This window comes from Sinocyclocheilus anshuiensis, unplaced genomic scaffold (genome assembly GCF_001515605.1).
Source record: "Sinocyclocheilus anshuiensis isolate Anshui unplaced genomic scaffold, SAMN03320099.WGS_v1.1 scaffold107, whole genome shotgun sequence".
Taxonomy (NCBI): Eukaryota; Metazoa; Chordata; class Actinopteri; order Cypriniformes; family Cyprinidae; genus Sinocyclocheilus; species Sinocyclocheilus anshuiensis.
The window spans coordinates 319864-344359 of NW_015549584.1; the positions used below are offsets into that span (position 1 = coordinate 319864).

Consider the following 24496-nt stretch of genomic DNA (forward strand, 5'->3'; position numbering starts at 1 on the left):
AAAAAAAAAAAAAAAAAAAAAGAAGAAAATTTGTAAACAAACAAAGCAAATAAAGACCAACCAATCTTTTTGATTAATGTTATCCCATTTTGAAACTGAAAACCATGTGGAAACTACCAATTACTATAGCTGTCAAGTGAAAAAATGAGAAGGGGGCTGAGATATAGAGGATTTGGTCTGTGCTGATGAGCAGATGCAATAATGTCTCTCCAGCTCTGTGTTATAAAGGCACTGGGTGCACGGATGGTTCATGTATCTTCTCAGACGTATATAAGCGTGTCCTCATCAGCATGCGGTTCCCGACTCATCCAAAAGAGCTTCACCGTGGCAAATGGTTAAAGTGTCTCTGCTGCTCTCATATAGACACCTCATCAGCAATATTGAGTCTGGTTATTGTCTTGCTCTGCAGAATTGAAAAGGTTACTTGCCGGTCCCTTGAAAAATAGCTTGTGTTGATGCGCTTCGTCTTGGAAACAAAAAATGTGCTAATTTATGGGGTGTATTGAATTTTTGGAGAAAATACCAATAACGCATTTCCACGCGCCGTTTGCTAATGAGTATAGAGCTGAGCAGGAAAAGGCTGACGGCGATGAAATTCAGCCAATGATGTTCTTTTGCTGAAGAAAAGAAGAAACCTATCAGCGTAACTATAGAGTGGAACTTTAATGTTATCTGGTAACATCATGCACTACATTTAGCTGCTATTCTTAAATTTCATTTACATGCAGTCACGATTAATGCAATAGTAACATATTAATAATTTATAGGATATTACACACTGTATTTTTTCAGAAATTGGAGTAAGTACTCTATAGCCTAGTAGTTAGTGAATATGCTCCAACACAATAAAGAGACAGTTCAACCAAAAAATAAAAATTGTCATCACAAAAATATTTTAAAGAATGTTGTGGTTCAAAACAACATTACATTTTTCAAAATGTTGTGTTCCACAGAAGGAAGAAACTCACACGAGTGATTGAGTAAATGTCAGTGAGTCATAACAGAGCGACCCATCCCTTTAAGCCAAGGTGTTTATAACAGAAACATGGACACAAATGTACATGGGCTATTCTACAGAATTGGGGCAAATGCTGTCCCACAACCAAAACAATTTTTTAAGTATAAAAAACTTATTTGTTTACTAAGATCCTTCCATTATCTGAAACCCACAATAATATGTAAAATATTGGTAAGCATAATGTATATAAAATCATCATTTATTGGGTACTTTCAATTGGGAGGTTGCTATCCCAAACCCTAACCCCTAAATTTCAATTTATGAAAATATTGAAATAATTTTTGTATTTTTTCCATTGTTGTTTTTTTAAAAGTATCTTTTTGATTATTTTAAAAAGTGAAGTTCAAAAAATATATTTATTTTATATTTTCTTTGTAAATTATGAAATTGTATGTAAAAAATGTGTCCAGCATTTTTCATGTCACTACCGAAACAGTGTATGTTTTAATCCATTGGCCGAGACTGATTTTAACTACACCCCTAAATTTATGATCTAGAAAAATTCCTGTGTCCCCCTCTCTCATAGCTACAAGGTGTGAGTAGATGGGTCCCATAATTTTGAGGTAAATGTGATCAAAAGTCTGAAAAATCTGTGTGTAACTTTAAGGAACGTCACTACAGAACACCTTTTTTTTTTTTTTGCAAATAAGCACACTTTTTTGGGAGTTATTCCATAACATTTAGTTTTTATATGTGTACCACTGTTCTGAACTGTGCTAGCTAACCATGTGCTGATTAGCATCTTTGAGCTAGGTTCAAAAGTATCTAAAATGGTCACTACCGAAACATGTCATCATTGCTTCAGTACTGACAAAAGGGAATACATAATCCTCATATTTTGGGGAAATAAACAAAATTTTTGTACAGTTATGCAATTTTTTTGTATTGTAGTATGTTTTAGTATGCAAGTTAAAATTCTGCAATGTGATATGGTCGCTACCAAAGCAATACAATCTCTAACAAAAATGTGCAGTCACTACCAAAACTTGGGATGTTTTGTCAAAAATAAAGTATACTGAATTATCAACTAAAATGTTATGAGAGTTTTTGGTTCAATGTATATTCAAACTAATAAATCCTTAACTTTGAAATCAGTATGATCAACTTTTTGCCTTTTGCAAAGAAAAACTGAATTCAAAATACAACAAAGTTCATAAATTACACTTGAAATATTGATAAAAATGTAATTGTTATTGATTTACCTAAAAAAATAAAATAGCAAAAACATATATTTACAATGTAGATGTAAGCAAAATCTTAATAGGTCAATATAACCCTTCTAATTAAATTGTTATTACTGTGTTTCGGTAGTGACAAATTTGGGGAGAGGACAAATATTCCAAAACTTTCTAAAAATACAATATGAGAGTTAACTACACAATTACTAGAAATGTGTACCTTGGATATTATACAATTTGCATACATACAAATTTTTTGGAAAAAGAATTTTTTTTCAAGACGTTTCCAACTCAACCAATTCTGTAGAATGGCCCATATACAGTACATAAAAGTAGCATAAAATCTAAAAAGTCTAAATAGGAGTAAATATAACTAAAACAGACCAACAAATAAGCAACCTTACAGCATTTTGAGGGTCTTCTTTGCGTTTTACAAACAAAAGAGCACTAAAAGTTACCATGGTCATACCCATTAGACTTACAAGAGAGAAGTCAGGCGCGTTTTGGCACAGGAGTCGAGGAAAGACGGCCTGTCTCTGCCCTCTCTCCTCTTCCTCAAAGACATTACCATACATGAAGCCATTCATCATGGTGGAGTGGGCGTGCACGTCGATGTAGAACTCCAAACTCACTTTCTGTAAATCACATGGAGAGCGACACAATGATTGAGAGAGATCAGACAGACAAGCGGAAAGATGAACAGGCAGAACACATCATGTGAACAGTATTTAAAATAACTCACCATTATCAACAAGAGAAAAAAAATCTTTATAAAAAAAGATAAGGATTGTTCAAATGTACATTCATATTCATACTATTCATATACATAATATAGGCCTATAACAGCTCAAATGTTTGTAGTAGAAAGAAATTATTATTTTTTTAAAAAGAAAGGATGCATTTAACTGATCAAAAATGACAGTCAATACATTTATAATGTTACAAAAGACTTCAATAGCAAATAAATGATGTTACTTTAAATATATCAAAGAATCCTGAAAAATGTCTCAAAAAAGAGTAATGATGGTATGTTTTTTTTTAAATATTACAATAGGAAAATTGTATTTAAAAAAAATATTACTTATACTGTATTTTTGATCAAATAAATGCAGCCAGGCTTCTAAAGATCCCCATTTTGTGCTCCATGGATGGAAGAAAGTCATTGGAATGACATGAAGTTGAGTAAATGCTGACAAAATGTTCATTTTTCCAGTTAACACAGACAGCAAGTGATTGACTGTCCATAGAAAAACAGAGCAAGCAAACATCTTAAATATTAAACTATCAAACTATGCTGTGGTTTCACATCACCGATGCTCCGAGTGCAAAAATAAGCACAGCATTATTCATCACGGTCCTGTGAAAGAGCAACAACACTCCTGGGTGTTTTATAGAACAGCTGTCACAACTGCCATAGTTTAGAGGGATCAATTCATGTTCCTGAGTCAGCAAGCGAAGCAGGCACGCCTCACTACCTCAACCGCGGCCCGGACTTCAGCCGTTTAATGCAGAATAAATGATTAATATGGACCGGGAAACACATACAATAATATTTGTCAGCAAAAAAACTCACAGAGCAGAAATTCAATTCGGAAACAAATGGCAAAGTGTCACCAGAAAGAAACATCTCAACAAAGAAGACCGAAAACATGTATGTACCTCTGCGAAAGCAGTATAAAAAGACGTGAAAAGTGTTTACATCCTCAAAAAAGCTTTTAGAGTGTTCAAACAGTGGACAATCCTTCAGATACGCCCCCTCTCAAGCCTCCCACACGCCATTTTGGCTCTGTGTTGTCTCAGTTACAGTCTAACAGCACTGCAGTGCAGGAAACTGCCGCTCCATCATGGCTGCCACATCATTAAGCTTGCGCTTGGCAAGATGATGAGAGAGACACTTGTGTGTGGTTTTGTGGTTAAGGATCATGCTGTCGAGCAGAACGAGGTGTCACCACGCGGAGGGCTGCCGTTTGATGCGCCTCGTCGCCGTGTGTGTGTTATTGTGTGTGGGTGAGAGAGAAAGAGTGAGTCACGGCGCTTCGGTGACAAGGCATCAAAAGGAGCATCATGCTCCACGTATCTATACGGCAACAAAGTAATGGCCATTTTGTTTGAGGCTGCCTATCTCTCTCCATCCGTTGTGTACATTGTAAGCATCTGATGCAGGCATAATAGGGCCGACTCCTCTACCCTTTGACCCCCTCCCGCGCTCTCTCCATCTACGCCGAGCCTTTTCTTTCTTCATTACGCATTCCGAAGCGCACCTCGAATCCCGTGGGTCGTCGGGAGAGGGAGGTAAAGCAGAAGTAAGGAAGAGAGAGCGAGAGAAAGAGAAACATCAGGAGTCAAAGACCGAGAGAGAGAGAGAGAGAAAGAGAGAGAGAGAAAGAGAGAAAGAGATGCGCTTGGGGGGAGAGATCGGGCAGCACCCGGTGCTTGAAATTCCGCTCACAGCCAAAGCAATTTCCTAGTGAGCGCAGGGCTGTCAGGCCTCTGATGGCAGGCGGTGAAATATGGTGGCTGAGAGCGGGGCGGCTGCACGCATGCCAGTCTGATGGATGGAGCCCGCAAGGAAGAGGGAGAACAACACACAGACAAAAAAAGAGGAGGAGGGAAAACGAGAGAGAGAGAGAGGCACTGGTCACTGTTAAGGTAGCTCCATCAGCTCCTTCAAGGGGTTCCCAGTGTACAGTTGAGGCGGGTAACTGTCTAATCGCCCACATACTCGCCGTGCATTACAAAGTCGGGGTGGGGCCGCTGACTTTGCTCACATGTATACACGTTCACACACACATTTATGACCTTTTCTCTCACTCAAAGAGATGCTTAAGATCACACGCTGTGTAATGGCAATGTATGCGTGAAGTGCTGTGTTCCTTCAGCAAGGACCGTTGGCTCATTTTGCACCGTTAACAACATAATTAAGAGTGGAAATGAAATGGCCGCTGCTCCGCTCTGCAAGAGCTGTTCTCTACCTCCGGGTTAGAAGTAACCTTTCAACACTGATCTGGGACCAGGTGCCTTCTGTCATGGTGCTGAGCTCTTGGAAGTCAAATGAAATGAAAAGTGAAATGCAAAAAAGGAATACTTTCATACCTGGGTCATTCCTCTTATGTAGTACCTTAAAAAAACTAAGGAAGTTGTTTGTTAAATAGATTTTATAAAAGACTAAGATGAAAATGAATTTGAGGACATGAAAAAAAAAATGGATTCATTAAAATAATATTATAACTTTATACAGGATAAAAATATGAAGTGTATGGAATATTTCTGTTGATAAATCAATGTTGTTATTAAAACTAGTTAAATAACATTCAAATTAAACTAGTTTAAAATATTTTCATAATTTAAATAGAATATAAATATTAGATGAAACATTTAAAGCTATATAGAAATACATAAATAAGACAAAAACATAAAAAACAAAAACGTAAACTAAGATTTTAAATGTACACTAAAAGGGAAAGTTCATGCAAGTACTTGAGGGTGAATAAATTATAGCAGAATTTTCATTTTTTTGGGTGAATCATCTTTTACATCTTTTTAACATGTAAAAATAAAAGCAAATTCTAAATATTAATAACTACTATAATGGTATATAATTTGCCATTTTTCTGTTTAGAAGTGTATAGAAATTGGGGATATGACAAAATAGCAACTACTATTTAAATAATCAAATAATATTTAAATAATATTATGAAATATTATACACTATCTAAATAAATAAATAGCCTAAATATAATCATTGTATAATTTACCTCAATGATCATGTAATTCTAATACTGTTAGGGAAATAAAATAAATATGAATTCCAAGTATTCCGATCTGTTGTAATACTGATATTGTAATAAAATAAATATAATTTCCATATTCAAAAACTGTGAAGTGAGTAATATCCCTATTACTATAATATAACACTCATTTATAGAGTTATATAAATGAGTATTATATTATAGTAAGAATGACTGATCTGTTCCTTTGGTATAAAAATATCATTTTCAAGGTGAAAATTACATCCGTCTCGAAATTACGACTTGATTTTCCTTTATGCAATATCAAGGACGTTCATGACAGAAAAGTACAGTCACCATCTACAGCCCTCAATGTCAACAAACAGACAGCCAATCACACACTCTTAATGTGCTGTCAATCAAAGGTGGACAATACTCCGCTAGCTTAACGCTGATTGATTGTTCAATTAGCATGCGTCTCTGACCTCCAGATTTGTTCATTTGAATATGTAATTAAGCAATTAAGGGTAATTAAGAAATTAGGAATATGAAAATAGAGCATAATTTGAGTGTTGACGTGTTGAATATTCAAGAACATATATAAAAAAAAAAAAGGAAGTTAATGCTCATCACACTTTTTGCATGTGAGGATAGCAGGCAAACTTCTATCTGTTCCTTTGAGTAGAAATGGAAGGTCAAAAGAATTTAGTCGGACGAGCACTTATCTAAGGAATAGTAATTAGTCTGGGCTGTTAAGGCCCATAAATGCTCTGCTTATCTGTATGAATTAAGAATGGTGCTGATTTAAGCAGGATTTGAAGCTGATGCATTTAACCACAAAGCACTTGGCATCAGCAATACCTATGAAGAGAGGACGCAACAGATTCTGCTCGCTCAGAAGTTTGTCCATCCTCTGCACAGACGAGGGGAAAAGAAAGAGATTTTGATAATGCAAGACTTGAAATACAGTTGTGATGTGGAAAATATTCTGATTGAGGTCAAAACACACAATTACATGCAAAGCGAAAGCAGAAAAGGAAAGATGGAAGGCGTCTGTGTGCGTGATCTTTGAAAAGACAGCTCATCAGACAGAGTTCAAATTATGTCTTGCTTTTCAGATGTTTGCCAGGGTGGAAAATGGCAGTGCTCCATAGTGCAACAGTTTCCATCCTCCTTCCTTCATTAGAGATGGTATACACAGCTCTTCAGCACAACACAGATGTGGCTTAAACTTCGAGCTGGGTAAAATAGCTAATATAATAAATATTTCTGAATGTTGTGTTGACATTCATATGTTCACACACACACACACACACACACACACACACGCACACACACACACACGCACATTTATTTATATACATATTATTTATATAATATGTAATATTTATACTGTTATTCAGCAAGGGCACATGAAATTTATCAAAAGTTAAAATAAATATTTTTAAGTTGTTATTATTTCAGATTCTGTTCTTTTAAACTACTCATCAAAGAATCCTAAACAAAATTATCTCCGTTTTGACAAAAAATATTAAGCAGCACAGCTGTTTTTAAAACTGATAATAATACAAATGTTTCTTGAGCACAAAAATCAGCATATTAGAATGATTTCTGAAGGATCATGTGACACTGAAGACTGGAATAATAATGCTGAAAATTCAGCTTTGCCCTCATAGGAAATATATTCAAATAGAATACATTATTTTAAATTGCAATATTATTTCACTGTAATACTACTTTTACAGTCAAATAGTTTTCACTGTATTTTTGATAAAGTAAATGGTATTTGAACTGTAGTGTATATTTTTTATATTTGCTCTGAAGTGGCTAAAAATGTTGTGATTTTTCCAGTCAGTGGAACCATCATTTCGACCAAACAGTCATTATTGCCAATGAGATTCAGAACGGAAAGGAAATACTGATGATACAGAATAACCATTTTTATTTATATGAGGGAGCAACTGTGGAACTAGCATGTTTTTAGGAAACATAACAGTCAAATAAAAAGCTTAAGATTAAAATACCATTTCTAACCAAACATCAGAAGCTCATCTGTGTTTCTGACTTCTCTTATAAACAATACGCTTAAAAACATGAGAGGGACAGAGAAAGAAAGAGAGAAAAAGGCAAGTCCAGATATTTCAGAGATTCACTGAATGTGAGATGAAGGGGGGGTTCAAGGTGCAATATTCATCTGGCCAGTCTGACAGGATCTAATACATTTGTTTCAGACGGAAAATTAATTTTCTAATATTAAAAAGGTCAGAAATGAACCATGGCAATGCCGGCCCTTTTGTCATCTTTAACAAATTATCCAAAATGCTGTTGTCAGATTGGTGGGGATATCTGGGCCATGATGAATGATCGAGGTAATCAGCCAATCAAAAAGAATCCCTCTCTCTCCATGATAAATGGTCTGGAAAAGCAGCGTTTTATGAAGGAGATAGGTCCATTTGTTTCCTTATTCTTTCCCTCTCTCTTTCATTTTTCCTAAACAAATACTTGGTGCTCATGGACAGATTATATACACCTGCATCACTAACTTTGAGTCATTTTCTCACCTGCTCACTCGAGAGTGTAATAAGGCGAATTGTTTCGGTTTAAAAACCACTGAGGTGACTTTAGTTCTCAAAGAGATGGATTGAACACAAAATCACATCAATGATATGTTCAAAATGTACCTAAATATGGGCTTGTTTCTGGCACAAACAAAAAAGCTTCAATGACACCACTGAAAAAAGGCAATGAAAACACTTAGCATTAATAAACTGAATAATTAGGACCAAAATAGCTGTATCCTCAAAGCAAATACAAAGTCATTGCCAATATCAGTTGTTGTAGAAATGCAATAAACTTTATATTAGTAACTGGTATAATTTGAGCAGTGCTGTATAATTGGTGTAAAGTGCTCTTTCTGCTAGCACAGGTTTAAACATATTTGGCTCAGAAAGGTATGCAAGCTAGCGTGTTAACCAAGAAAGGTTTGTGCAATTAAAAGGTGAGTGCATGTTGTAGATTAGCATGCGTTAGCTTAGCATGGTCTTTGTTAGCATACTGGGAACGGGGAGCTGGTGTGTTGACTTGGCAATGAACTCTGCCTGCTGTTGAACCAGTCGCAGCCTTGCAGACTAATTAATATCCATGCTACAGTTTGTGTGCAGTTGAATATGAGAGTGTGTCTGTGTGGAAGCATGCATTTTCTTAAAAAAAAAAAAAATCAGGAGGTGCTTAACCTTCAAAATATTATTTTACAAGCCTGTTAGCCATATGTAAATACAGGTAACCTAATTTGTGTGATTTTGCTATTGCATTCAAACAATAAATTGACCAAAAAAATGTATAAAAAAAAAATAAAAATAAAAATAAATAAACCTAAAATTTGAAATAAACTGTGCTGATAATGGTAAAATATCAGGTCAGATTCAAGGACTCACACAATATTAATTAATATTAATTTGTATGTGTGTGTGTGTACACATAACACATATATACATTATATGCTAACATATGTTATATTCATATACTAATTAATATTTAAGAAATTAAGAAATTCATACAGTTATACAATGCATTAAATTCACAAGTAAAGATTGGTAAAAATCTCTATTTGACATTTTTCTATAAATCTATTTATTATGTTTTTTTTATGTTTAGTCAAAGAATCCTGAAAAAGTATCGTAGTTTCCACAAAAATATTCGGCAGCACTACCATTTACAACATTTATAATTAGAAATATTTCTTGAGCATCAAATCAGCATATTAGAATAATTCCTGAAGGATCAGGTGATCCTGAAGACTGGAAACTTAAAATACAGCTTTGCCATCATAGGAAAAAAAAATTGAAAATAAAATAAAATAAAATCTGTAGGAAGGGTCAAAATAATATTATCTTAAAAAAATACAAAATTCTTAATTACAAACTTAAAACAAATCACTTTTCTTTCTAGTTTTATTTTTTTGTGATATAACAGAAATGTTTCTTCAGCACTAAATCAGCATATTAGAATGATTTCTGAAGGATCAGGTCATACTGAAGACTTAAAATGGATTTGAAAACAACAAAACAAAACGGTCAAAATAAGACTATCAATAGTGTTTCTTTCTTTTTAAGATACAGATATCTGACAAACGAATTAAAACTAATTACAAATTTAAAACTAATTACTTTTCATTCTAGTTTTATTTTTGTAATATAGCTGTTAAACATATCTAATAGTTCTCGCTCTAAAAAAATAAAAAAATATTGGCCGTTATGCCTCTAATGCTTTAAAAAATAATGGACCAAAGTGTACCATATTGGTGGAATGTGCCAGTCGGCAGTGGGGGCACTGCCCCCTGTCAGTGGGCTGGCACAGAGATTAGCATCCCATAGCTTTGATCTGTGCTGTGTCTAACGTGATTAACCATAGAGAACACAGCCAATGCCAGTCTGGCTTGAGATCTCGCATGGCACGCATATTTGTAATGTGTCTGTGTTTGCATTTGTGTATGTGTATGTGTATGTGTGAGCGCACTTGTTTGCATTTGTATGTATTTGTCAGTATAGCTGTGAGATGCTCAGTGTGATGTTGGGGAGGGAAGTGTTTCCCCATCCTGATCTCTCCTCCTCTGTTGTGCATACTGGGATGTATTTATCAGTCAAAAACCCTCCACGCCATATTGTGAACAACAACAACAAATGCACAAGTAATCCAAAACTCCATGCAAATCTAAACTGCCTCAAAGACAGTAGCAGCTCATATAAGCTCAACTCACAATAAGCATACTTCTCATTCTGCAAGTTGGAATTTCTCTTGATTTCCCAAGATTATTACTCAGCGGGATGAATCTTAAAACCAAGCATAAGAGGCATCAGAATGAATACAAAAGCCATATGAACCAATAAAAATGATGCCCCATGACAAAATTAATATTTTACTTGAGTTGCAGTCCAAATAGTATGTGATATGATAACGAGAGTTATCCTCACAGAACAATTCCATAAAACACATCAATATTTTTACATAAACAGTATTGTATTTATGAAAAAACTCACAAACATAATTAATACATAATAATTTAGGCCCTATTTTTAATTGTAACTTTTGTAATGTACAAATTTAGGGGGTCCCCTGTATAATTTACATCAACAGTTAAGATGATGACTTTCATATGTCAGAAAATGGACATAACAATATTGCAACAAAATGATATCAGGAAATCTATCAATAATATTATTCTGATTAAATTTGCATGTCTGTTTTTATACTGCATAGAAGTCACAAATATACTGTATGTTTACACGGAGGAGCAGATTTTGTCAGGTGAACTGCTTTCGTGGAGCAAAGGAAAGATTTGAGAAGCAGCTCCATTTTAGAACATTCTTGTTCTGCATTAAGTGTTTGGTTCAACATTTAAATATACACTGCTACACAGCAAGCCAAAAGGATTATTGTAGCCTAAAATATCAACATTGTGTTAATTTCAATGCTCGTGTGACATCCCTACTTGTGGTTCGCACAGGGCTGTCAGGATTTCTGGTACACTGCCTTGAGCAACTAAACTCCAGGTGGATTGTTTCTGTAATAAGTGTACTGCAAGTCGCTTTGGATAAAAGCATTAGCTTAATGACTAATTACATACAAGGGAAATAACATTTTCCTGGTTATGTTCCCTTGGTGACCCCTCTAAGTGATAGGTGAACTTCTGACTTCATGTGCTTAAACTGGCAACTACTCAAACATATTGTGAGCTTGTTATTAGCAACAACTACACAAAAAAGAGAAAGGGGCACTATGATTTCCCAAAAACCCCACTAAATCTCTTTAAAAGGACAGAAGGGAATGAAACAAGGACACAAAGTGAGGGATCCAGAGAGAGCTATGAAGTGTTTACCTCTCCCCAGAGTCCTTCTCTCCTGCCTACATACACTCTTTCCTCATAAAACCAGCGTCTTACACATCTGTCTAAACTAGCTGCCTCTGTCTTTTCTTTTGTTTTGTTTTGTTTTCTTTTGTTTTCTTTTGTTTTCTTTTCTTTTCTTTTCTTTTATTTTCTTTTCTTTTCTTTTCTTTTCTTTTCTTTTCTTTTCTTTTCTTTTCTTCTTCTTTCCACCATTCAAAAGTATGGGACCAGTGAGACTTTTCATCTTCGGAACACAAATTAAGATATTTTTGATGGAATCTGAGAGCTCTCTGACCCTCCATAGACAGCAAAGATATTACCACGATCAACACACAGAAACGTAGCAAGGACATCGGTAAAATAGTCCATGTGACACCAGAGGTTTAACCGTAATTTTACGAAGCAACGAGAATACTTTTTGTGCCCAAAGAAAACAATAATAACATAATTTATTCAGCAATTCTTCTCCCCAAATTACCGTTACTCTGATGTCACATGGACTATTTTACTGATGTCCTTGCTACGTTTCTGTGTGTTGATTGTGGTAATATCCTTGCTGTCTATGGAGGGTCAGAGAGCTCTCAGATTCCATCAAAAATATCTTAATTTGTGTTCTGAAGATGAACAAAGATCTTACGGGTTTGGAACGACATGACATATTGTAATAATATTACTGTTATTGTTTATATTGTTATATATATTATTGTGTATAATTGTACTTTTTTATGTAATGACAGACTTTAACCTGTTGAACCATTTTCAGACAGATTTCCTGAACACACTTTATGTCTGCTATTGGTCGATTAAACCAATGCTTTTGGGTTAAGGTGACTGGGGTGCTCAATCAAACGAAGCAAGAGTTGTAAAGCTGCTTGTTTGGATCCATTTAGGACTCACGGAAAGTGTGCAACTACATTACTATGGAACGTTCCTCACATCTAATCACACGATGTAATGAAGCATACGTGTGTGTGTTTGTCGGGATGTGAGGGACATGAGCAGATCACTCTGCTGTGAAGCAACACATTGATCATTGTGTCAGGCCTGGGGGAAAGGTTAAGCCGCGTGGCACTGCCCTCCGCTCCTGAGTGTGCCTGCCGGTCTTATCAGGATGTGAAAGAGCAGGAAAGGGCAGACGATTCCCAGGACAGCATCTGACCTTCACTAATCCAACAACCTCACTCTTCTGCTTTAATTAACATAAAGGAAGTTGAGGCGGCGCTTTCTCAAACAAAAGACAAGACAAGCGAGAGTGTGTGTAGGTGACTCACCTGAGCAGAGGGAGTGCAAACACTCACATAGATACACTCATTAAGAAAAATGCTGAGTTGTAGCTGCTTTGAATAGTACATTCGTTCCTATATGCTGAGCCAGGTTGTAATACATACTATACACAACCTTGTGTTTCAAAGACAGTGTGTAAGTGTGTGTTTTTATTAAAGCTCAATGTTAAAATACTTTCTCCTAACCTAGTTTAATATATAGAGACAATTAGAAGCGCACCATGTGAAGGCTGTTTTTCCCCAAAATATAATACACTGCATTTCAATGGTGCATTGAAACATTAATTTGTTTATTTAAGCATCCAGCCCAACACCGACTCAATGCCTTGGTTTTTGGGGCAGGACAATCAAAGGAAATTTCAATAGTATATATTTTTTTTCACCAAAACGTTGCTGCTTTACTTTGTGGATACTCACTGGGTCTTGGTTCATTTGGACAATGAGTTGTTTGACGGCATGTAGAGTGGGATGGGCCCAAGGGGAAGGGTCCTGCCAATGACGGTTCAGATCGAAGCCCAGTAGAGAACACCTTCAATAAATGCAAAGAAATCAACCATTCAACTCAATAAAACAATGACAAAACATCAATACCTTCAACTTTTTTGGCAGACCTCACAGAAAGCAAAATACTGTGCAAAGTGATACTATCACAGTGAATATGAACATATTTGATGTTTAATAGGTAACTATGAGGAGACTTTGGACCAGTGAGATTCCATGTGGGCAGGGCTGTGAGACCACAATCTTTCATGTAATTTACTATTGGGTTTGAACATCACAGATAAGCTCAAATTGAAATCCACACACATTCTGTGGTCAGAACTGCAGAAAAATCACACAAACACACACACACACACACACACACACACACACACAGTACATGTCCACTTGTGCGGAGCGAGCAAGAGAGATGAGGGGCAGGCTCATGCAGGGCATTGTGGGATTGACAGCGGAGAGGTAAAACGTTGTGACATATTCAACATTATGCAAATAAGAGGTGAAAAACATCAAATCGCTGTGAGAATGAACGCTGTGGCGTCTGTCATAAACATTTCAAAATCAGCAGATTTGCATTCATTAGAGTTTCTGGTTGGTTCACGTACTTAAATTACATATGACTAATTTTAATTCAGATTTAAAAGTTTACACAGTTTCATTGTGGCTCTACTATAATAATTTACAGTATATGTAATACTTCAATGAACATATTTTAAAGGTAGAGTTGCTTACCCTCCATCCATGATGTAGATGAGTTTGTTTGTTCATTGGAACAGATTTTGAAAAATTACATCACTTTCTCACCAAAAGGATCCTCTATAGTGAATGGGTGCCATCAGAATAAGAGTTCAAACAGCTGATTAAAGCATCACAATAATCCACAAGTAATCCACACAAGTCCAGTCAATCAGTTAACATCTTATGAAATAAAAAGCTACTATATGTGTTTGTAAGAAGAAAAAAAAAACATCAGGCATTTTAACCCTAAACCACTGCTTCTGGACAAAATGCAAATCCACAATCCATTATTGTGATGCTTTTATTGGCTGTTTGAACTCTCATTCTGACGGCACCCATTCACTACAGAGGATCCATTGGTGAGCAAGTGATGCAATGCTAAATTTCTCCAAATCTGATGAAAAAACTAACTCATCGTGGATGGCCTGAGGATGAGTACATTTTCAGCAGATTTTCATTTTTGGGTGAACAATCATGACACACACTAAAGACAACCATACTGCTCTACATTTACAGACAGAAAGTGACGTCTGGTGTTTTGGGCAATACTAAGAGTTTTCTTCTTCCACACCATTGGACATGTACAGGTCTCTGTTTGTTATTTTCCTTTCCCTGAGGCAGTGGACTGATGTGAGGAATGGACAGATGCCTAAGTCCCTGCTGCCGTCCAGCTGAGACTCTGTGACTTTGAGCTGAACCTGTAGTCAATGCTGCTGCTCTCAAAACAACACTAATCCCCAGTCAGCAAGGATTGATCCCATGTCCCCTCCTGCACCTGCTTTCTCTCTCTCTCTCTCTTGACCAAAAGACTACTGATTCAGCACAGAGGGAGAGAGAGAGATGGATCTGATCTCTAATTATGGACCTCAATGGCTCTCGTTGAGGCAGCATCGGTTAAAGTTGCTGTCGAGAGCACCTTTAAGGGTCAGTGGTGGCGTATGTCGTATGTCAGTCCTGTCACCACCACTGAACCATTGATCCGCCTCTGCAGCTCTGCAGTTCATGAGAGCCGTCACAAGGTGGCAGCCACTGACGCAGTTTCTGCGGGCCTATGGGAAAACACAGCGAGCCTCCGATGTATTCAAAATGATCGCCACCATTATATAAAAGCCAATAATGGGATTAGGAGTGAAGATAACACCTGCCGTGCGTGACCAACTGTAGCCCTAGTGTAGAGAGGCCACTGCACACACACAGTTGTATTACAATTCACTTTTGTAGACTTTCACTTCACTTGTGTAAAATGTATCATAAAATACTGACAGATAAGGGGCTTTGAGTATGATGACATAATATAATAATAATAATAATAATAACTGTAAGATTTGTGTTTTTGAAATAAATTTCTTATGCTCACCAAGACTGCATTTATTTGATATCAAATACAGTACGAACAGTAATATTGTGAAATATTATTATAATTTTAAATAAATGCTTTCTTTTTAAATATGTTTGAACATGTAATTTATTACTGTGATGTCAAAGCTGAATTTTCAGCAGCCATTACTTCAGCATCACATGATCCTTCTAATATGCTGATTTGGTGATTAGGAGACATTTATGATTATTATCATCAATGTTAAAAACAGCTGTGCTGCTTTATATTTTTGTGAAAACCATGAAACATTTTTTCAGGCTTCTTTGATGAATAGAAAGTTTAAAAAGAACAGCATTTATTTGAAGTAGATTTTTTTTGTAACAAGGTAAATCTTTACTGACACCTTTGAATGGCATCCTTGCTGAATAAAAGTAAATTAAAATGAATAAAACTGATTAAAAAAAATTTTCTGACCCATACATATATTTTCAATGATGGCATTAAATAAAATGTAATAAATAAATAAATGATAACATTTATATATCTAATAATATACACAAAATATCTATTATATTCAAATTACTATGTGATACTGGAAACTAATATATGCCTGTTGCAATAAAAATACAATGTAAATATAATACAATTTAAAATATTATATTATGTGCACGATTGTTCATTTCAGCTGACCTGTAGTTTCCCAGGTACACGCCGTCAGGGTTGAGCATGGGAACGATCTTAAATATCACATGATCACGCAGGACCTGAGCGATGGGATGCTGGCTGACCAGAAAGTCGATGACACCTGCAGGAAAGACAGATACACACAATAAAGTATAACGCAGGACACGCAAAAGAAGTTCATCATATCAAATTGAGTTTAAAATACAAAATAATAATTGGACAGCAAATGGCATTAAAACACCAGCGAAGGATATCCGAGTCACACATCTCCAGTCAACACAAATGAAATAGACCAGACAACAGAATGAAAGAGAGAGATTTGAGAAACAAAGATCATACTAATTAGAGCTACAAAATGAGAAAGAGACACAGACAGAGGCCAGACGGAGAGAATGGCAGAGAGTGAGGCATGTCGATAGTGGCGGTCACCAGTTGTCCTTCCATTTGCCCTGTACTGAAAGCGAATAACTGACAGGTAAACAAGAAGCATAGAAAGAGAGCGCAGGAGTGTGTGTGTGAGAGAGGGCAGACCCCATCTTCCTCAACCTCTCACCCACTCTGTCCTGCTCATTAGTGCTAATGGAGGCATAACAAGCTCTCTAATTGAGTCAATGTGGCACAGAGGCAGGCCACACTGCTATGCTATCTAATTGCTTGAAGTTCCTATATTTATTCATGCATATCCGCATGTGTGTGTGTTATTAAGGTGGCAGGGCAGGTGACTCTGAAGCTTCGTACTGACCGAACTTCAGCTAAGCGTAAAAGCCCTCTTCAGAATTACAACAAGGCCGAACTCAATAATTAGCTGCATGAAGATTTAGGCTGAGACGAACCACTATAAACCACATCAAATGACAGTCCTAAATTATTTGGATGCACACAGAAGTTATAGACTGATTGTTTTGTTTTCAGTGGCAAATTATAATGCAGGATGACAGACGGCAGAAGTCATGCAGATATATGCACAGTTCTATAATACACATATACAAACAATACTATTTAATTTTGGTAAATGAAACAAAAACAATTAAATTTCATTTAACATTTTAGAAAATGTGAGTGTTGTGGGTGGTTGCCAATGCCTGATGGCCAACATCTAACACTAACACACAGCACTTCCTTGAAATATTTTAGGACAGGGTTCTTCAAACATTTTCAGCTCAAGGGCCCTATAATTACCTGAGTATGGTACATTATTAATATATTTACATACTTTGATTTTAGAGACATGTCATGACTATTATATGCAGTATATACACACAATGAATATAGAATGGATGCATCAAAAGTAACAGCAAAGACATTTATAATATTACAAAAACATTTCTATTTCAAATAATTGCTGTTCTTTTCAACTTTCTATTCATTACAGAATCCTGAAAAAAATGTATCATTGTTTTCACAACAAATATTAAGCAGCACAAAAGATTTTTAACACTGAGAATAATAAGAAATGTTTCTTAAGCACCAAATTAGAATATCAAAATGATTTCTAAATGATCATGTAACACGGAAACTGGATTAATGGCTGCTGAAAATTCAGCATTACCATCATAGGAATAAATTGCCTTTTAAATTAAAATTAAATTAAATAGAAAACATTTTAACATTTACCTTTTTTTCAAGAAATTATGAGTGGTCATGAGTAAAACTCATCACCATGTGGTTTCCTGGATGTTGCTTTAGCTTTGTTGATATTTAATTGATATTGTATTTTTGTCCAAACGCATATTTTCATTTCAGTTTGAGATTCAACTAGTTAGAGCTGAAACAAAAACTAGCCGACCTCCTTCAGTACCGCAGCATACTTTCTGTTGAAGACCCCCATTTTAGGGTAACAAAGATAGCCGATAATGATTTTACATTAAGCTTTGGAAACCTCTAACATAATCCACCTGTGAAAAGACTGCACTGTATCATCATTTGTCAAGGACACTTTCAGGAAAGCCATGTCTCTGTATTGTAACGCAGAGTGAAAGCAGACTTTTTCTATAGAATTGATGTTATTGATGGTATTGCTTTTGAAATCTGGGCATTTTGTCAGACTGTTGTGTCAGCCAGTGTTGTGCTCCGTGACAGGTAAGGTCTTTGCATCACCGGCTTTAAACAGATTTAGGAGTGATGCAGAGAAGGTGAGCTGACACTTCCTCTAATCTTCCATACACTCCCTGACCTCCTGTTTTTCTGTTCATCCGTTGACCTTCACTCACAGCGGAGCCAAGCCATGCGCCGAACTTAAAGTACAAAAAGAAAAGCGTTCTGATGAATCACAGAGGCCCACCGAGGCCAACCGTCCTTATCGTTGGTCAGTGTTTTGTATTTCAGCAGATTACAGGATCTCAGGACATCATCGTGCTGTGTATGTGTGTCGAGACGAGACAAGGTCTTACCCTGACAGATGAAGGAAGCAGGTGATTCTCCAGGGTGAACGCGGGCTGAGAGAAACACCACCCTCTTTTCTCGCTCTTGGTTCAGATGGGCTGAAACACACACACAAACGCAGAAAGGTTAGTCTCAGCAGGTAGGGGTCTTGGCAGGACAGTGTATGTGTGGTCAGGAGACATATGTCTGGGCCCAGGAGTTTCAGACCTTAGACATGCAGCAGGAAACCCAGTATGACAAGACAGGAGTGATAGGAAATGTCAGAGCTAATGAAGACTCCACAGGAGGACAAAACACAATGGGCTACTGATCGCAAGAGCAGGAGAAAAACATCTTGTGGCTGGCGAACGTACATGGATCCTCAAGCGCCTACATCTTTTCAATTAAGACTTTAACTACACCAATTTAATATTAAATTAATAAAAGCGCCCACCCTGAAGTCTCTATGATGAGGTCTAATGTTCTAGATCTCTTTCAATGTACGTTTATTGGATTTTTTTCAGTTTTGTTGGATTTCTTAGAAAATGAATAGCACTCCTCTTTTCGTCAAGCTTTATCAAAAACGCTGCGGGATGAATCGTTGCTCAGTAATACAGATGCTTTCCTTAGTATGTACCACTAATTAGCATTTATTTAAGGCAGTATGTACTCAGTATTTACTAAAAGCAGAAGTTTATTATCCATCCCCATCCACTTAGACCATTTATGTAAATTAAGCTGCAAAAATGGGTCATTCAGAAACAGCCATTAAAAGTTATTAAAGACAGTAAGAAATATACCAGTTTGTAGAGGTTGGCCAATCATAATAGAGGTCATTTATATATAGAACACTTAAAGTTATAGCAAATAGCCTGTTTAATTCAAAGGGTCAGAGATAGGGGTAAAACGTTCATATAAAACTAAACTGTTTTGGTTTACAAAAACCTGAAAAACCTTATAAGCAGGCTTTAGGGAATATATTAAAAGCTACTTTTTTTGTCCCTTTTAGATTTTCTGGCAGATAGAAATGTTAAGGTCACTGCGTTTGAATAAATTCAATGCTGTCAATAGAATAAGTATAGAATAAAATAATAAATAAAATGAATCTGATGATTCCCAGACAGTATTTAGAAAGCACAACAAAACCTATGTTTTAAAACATATGTCAATTTTTGCTGAATTCCATTTATTAATATAAATATCAATGTCAATAACAACAACAACAACAATAATAATAATAGGACTTTAACAAACATTATAACATGCTACAAAACTATATGAACCTTTTAAAAGTTATAGCCCTTTCTTAGTTTTTGGCAGATAGGATTTTAAGGTTACTGTGTTTTTAAATGAATTCTATGTTAGGTACTTCATCATGGATGCAATAATAACTCCTAGATCTGTTTCCAGATATTTCGTCCTCTTCTCCTCTTTTACAATCTCCAATATGATACAGAGAGGAATTTAATGCAGCGTAAATCAAATCAGTCCCTCTTTGTGAGCGATGCCAGTTGGGAATGGAATGGGAATACCATTCAAGTTAATGAAAAGAAAGGCTGGACGAATGTGAAAGGACTGCCAACAAAAGCTCCTCTTTAAAAGTCTGATGCGCTTCCAGGCAGAGAAGCGAGCACATTTTAGTCTCAGAGCACTCCGTTCCTTAAGGCTGGACGCTACAGGAACGTGCACGATGGGGAATTCGTTCGGCCTTCACGGTTTCCTCTTATCGGTTTGTGCCGTGGGTTGTCCAAACAGGTAAGCCAGAAATAACTTTTTCTAGCAAGAAAATCACATAATGACCAAGAATTTACACCTGTAGGGAAATAAAAGCACAAGCGCGCACACACACACTTGCAGTATATAAGGCCACTGTTATCACTTTCTATTAGCAGGCACATAAATAAAATACATAGAGTTTTTAAAGGACAGAGACTGATGACTAAAAATGCTAAATTGGTCTTTGAACTAATATGGATGATTCTATTCAATGCAGAAGTAATGCATCAAGAGGAAAAATGAACATGCACTGTCTTACGTGTGTGTTTGAGTCAGAGGAATATCACAGAATTAATAAGGCACAAACGCACATGCGTGCTGATGCCTCAGCAGTCTGAGGAATAGCAGAACACAGGTCAATCCTCAAAGATATCCTCCTCACTTCCAGACTTGACCACAAATGAAACATTAAAATATCCAAATGCATTATTCAGCAGGCTCCTTGAATATTATATCCATCCATCACTAGCTGTAAAGACAAGCATGGCCTAATACATTATGTCTATGGTGACTCGGGCTCCCGTGGGGCCATCTTTAAGTCTGTAAAGGATTGCGAAGACTGAAGGGAAATGATTAGAACTGTACCTGAGATCATTGTGGCAGTTTTGCTCTTAAAGCAGTTCAAGGAAGCCTGTCGTCTCAAAGGTGGCTTTTACTAGTAGTAAGAGGGATTGGATTTATAAAAATCTACTGTGGTAACAACAGCTTCTGCCAACGTACAGTTATTGCTACTACAAGAAAAATGCGGTAAATTCACCACCACTTTCATCATAGAAAGAAACGCTAGATTGTTCCAGTCCTGAAAGCTGACTGGTCAATAAAGTGTTCCAGGTATATACAGTATTACATAATATCTCTGCACACCACCCTAGGATTTTCAAACTTTTTGATGCCACAGACCCCAAAACATGATTACAAAGGACTCCTTCCTAAAATACAAAAGGTGACTTCATATTATAAAATAAGACCCACTTTATACTGTTAAAAATGTAAAAATAATAAATGCCAAAATTGTATTATCTGGAAAATGTCAAAAGTGTAGTTTCTACTAAGCTGAATGAAACAGTGATTATTATTACTGCATTTTTCTTTTTGTACAATAATTATTTATTATTTATCATCTTTCTCTAAACTCTTCACTGGCCCCAGCACTCCCTTGTTCCCTCCCATAAAGACCATGTTGTTTTAATTTTAATTTGCCTAAAAATATTGTTTCAATAATATTTAATATACTACTACTACTATTAATAATTATACTACTACTACTAATATTTACCATCATGGTCACACTTTTAAGGTCCAATTCTCACTATTAACAAACCATTAATTATGACTTTTGCCTCTAAAAACTCCTAATTTGCTGCTTATTAATAGTTAGTAAGGTAGTTGTTAAGTTTAGGTATTGGGTATAGGATTAGGGTTGTAGAATATGGTCATATAGAATAAATGCGTTATAAGTACTAATATGTTAATAATAGGCATGCTAATAAGCAACTAGTTAATAATCAAAACTGGTCCCTATACCAAATATTTTTATGTAATATAACATAGTACATTCATATGCATTATTTTAAATAATGTTTTAGAATATTATTATAAACTAATTTAATATGCAATTATATTATGATATTACAGTAGTATTATTATACAGTACTATTTGTTTATAGTTGTAACAATGATGGTGGGTGTCCTCCATAGTACATTTCTGTAAGGGTAGTTTCCATCCTTTTCATAGTCACTGCACAGGGTGTAGCAGAAAACCCCACTGCAGAGAACAGATGATTATCTGTCATGTAAAACAACTGTTACCACATGGATGCACGTGTACACACACACACATATACACCATTCTCCCATGAGACTGCCTTGTCTTGTATGGCCGGTCAATAATATATCACGGCCTTTCTTGCTGTGTCCTAAACGACTCCGGTGATTGTTGAGCTCATTGCTATGTACACAAGCCTAATATCTTATTGATCTCATCTGGGTTTGTGCTGAGCTGCAGGAAATGCTGATTGCCGCTATGCTACGTTCACCCATATATATTCTAATCTGCTTCCTGTGGGCCTGAAAACACTTCAGCATGGGCTGCAATCATAAAACATTCGTCGAATTTTACAGGAAAATTTCTCTCGCCGCCTCTCCCCCCTCTCTGTCCTTCACAGAGATGGATGGATGGCTTTGCCATTCAGAAGTCTCAGTGGAAAGGCTCGGGCGTTTGCTGGAAATGTGAGCACTTGCGTTTCAGCAGGCGCCGGGTGTGCGGCTCCATCAGTTATAAATCCCACCTCGGGCCCGACCCGCCTCAAACAAGCCAGCGGATGTAAAACAATGCAGCAGCCTGGAGGCAAATGCTACACTTAGACGTGCGGGACAGATGGGGCGAGCCTTGTGTTTACCTTGTGCCTATAGACCTCCCTCCCCATTAAAGCGAACAGCCCTGAAACATTCATTACGAGTCACTTGCAGCCATTCCATACGGTTCTTTTCGGAATTAATACTCTGTAAGATGTATTTTTAATGTTCATTTGCGTCAGTGTTTTTATCAGCGTTTTCCAGAAGGCCCGCAGCTTAGCAGAGAGCAAACGTTTATCTTTATGTTGATAACTGCTTCGTGAGCTCTCTTTCTTTTCATTTCTCTTACTCTCAAAACACAACACATGTCGGACTTGGAGTCCTTTGACCTGCAGGTGGTGCTAAAGATCAACAACAGGCATCCAATTCACCACCTCCAACCCTGCAGAAAAGGCAGAAAAAACTCTTATGAAACAAGACAAATGTGCTTTAGCAATCGGTAAAGTTTTTTTCCCTGCCTGTTTCGCTGCATCAGTGCTTTTCTTACACTGTTTTCCTTTGACACCCGTCAGGCATCCTGATGCCTTAATGTATGAACGCTACCTTGACCGATTTCATAACCTCGCCTCTCCCGTTTACCTATAAGGACCTGGTGGGACATAAACAAGCACTCTCTCCTATAGACGAGACACGCTCCCAATTAGACCATAAAGCACCAGTAATGGGCTGACTCTTTTAAAAGGACTCCACAGGCCCGCTCTATATCTCCTTTAATGGTGCTGCCGGCCTGGTAGCGATGGGAAGCCCTCATCTCAAAGAAGATCCCACCATTCTAAATCATACGAAAGGTCAACAAACCCGTTCGGCTCCTTCTACTGCTCCCCACTTCCATTAGAAAAGGAATGAAAGGCGGAGGGGAAAATGAGAGCGAGAGAGAAATTTTATGTTTACAACCACCTCAGCATATTTCTCACCTGAGAGCACAAGTCCCCACGTTACCGCCCGACGTGAGGAAATAAAAAATTAAACGTGAGTGTATTATGATCAGGTGCGATAAATATGTAAATGGCGTCAAAAGAAGAGAAGTGTCTTTGACGAAAAGTGAAAAATCTAATGGATTTTGAAGGTTATGCAGATTGTGCAGTTCGGCTTTTCTCCTGCGGTCGACGTGCCACTTTTAATGCAAGCTGATAAGACATGAAAAGGGCCCTGACGTAACACAATTACCTGGGATCTTTAAGAGAGCTGGAACCCGAGCAGATCAAATTCAGCAGAAATGGCAGCTTCGCTCTGTTCGAGACGAGCCGAGTAAGTTTCATCACGCCGGCATGAGAGAGATGACTCAAACATGACAGGCTGCATTTATTTCTGCTGTGTCCTTTCTGTTGGGTCAGACGACGCGGAGTCCAGATACTGCTCAATAACCACATGCCCTCCATTATTATTAGCATTACTATAATGACATGCAGAAACGTACAGTGGGGTCTGAAAGTCTGAAAACACCAGTGAAAATGTTCTCTAATTTAATACAATTTCTATCATCTTGTACCATTGTACTACCATAGTTTTCTGGACATGATGGCGCTATGGTAAAATGATGCTTTTTGGATATGAACAGTCTACGAAAACAATATGGACATCATACTTTTTATAATACATTTCCAAAATAAAAGTTTGTACCATGCTTGTATATAAATATATATATATATATATATATATATATATATACTGTACC

At 36.7% G+C, this 24496-nt stretch overlaps 1 protein-coding gene across 1 annotated transcript in view; it reads right to left on the bottom strand.

The window, feature by feature from the left end:
* agbl4 (AGBL carboxypeptidase 4) overlaps positions 1 to 24496 on the bottom strand; it is a 214602-nt gene that overhangs the window by 23616 nt on the left and 166490 nt on the right. The window contains exons 4-7 of the mRNA XM_016446167.1: positions 18720 to 18809; positions 16336 to 16450; positions 13509 to 13620; positions 2679 to 2831 (exon numbers count right to left, since the gene is read on the bottom strand). Coding sequence (XP_016301653.1) covers positions 2679 to 2831; positions 13509 to 13620; positions 16336 to 16450; positions 18720 to 18809 — 470 coding nt within the window. The remainder of the gene's footprint in view (positions 1 to 2678; positions 2832 to 13508; positions 13621 to 16335; positions 16451 to 18719; positions 18810 to 24496) is intronic.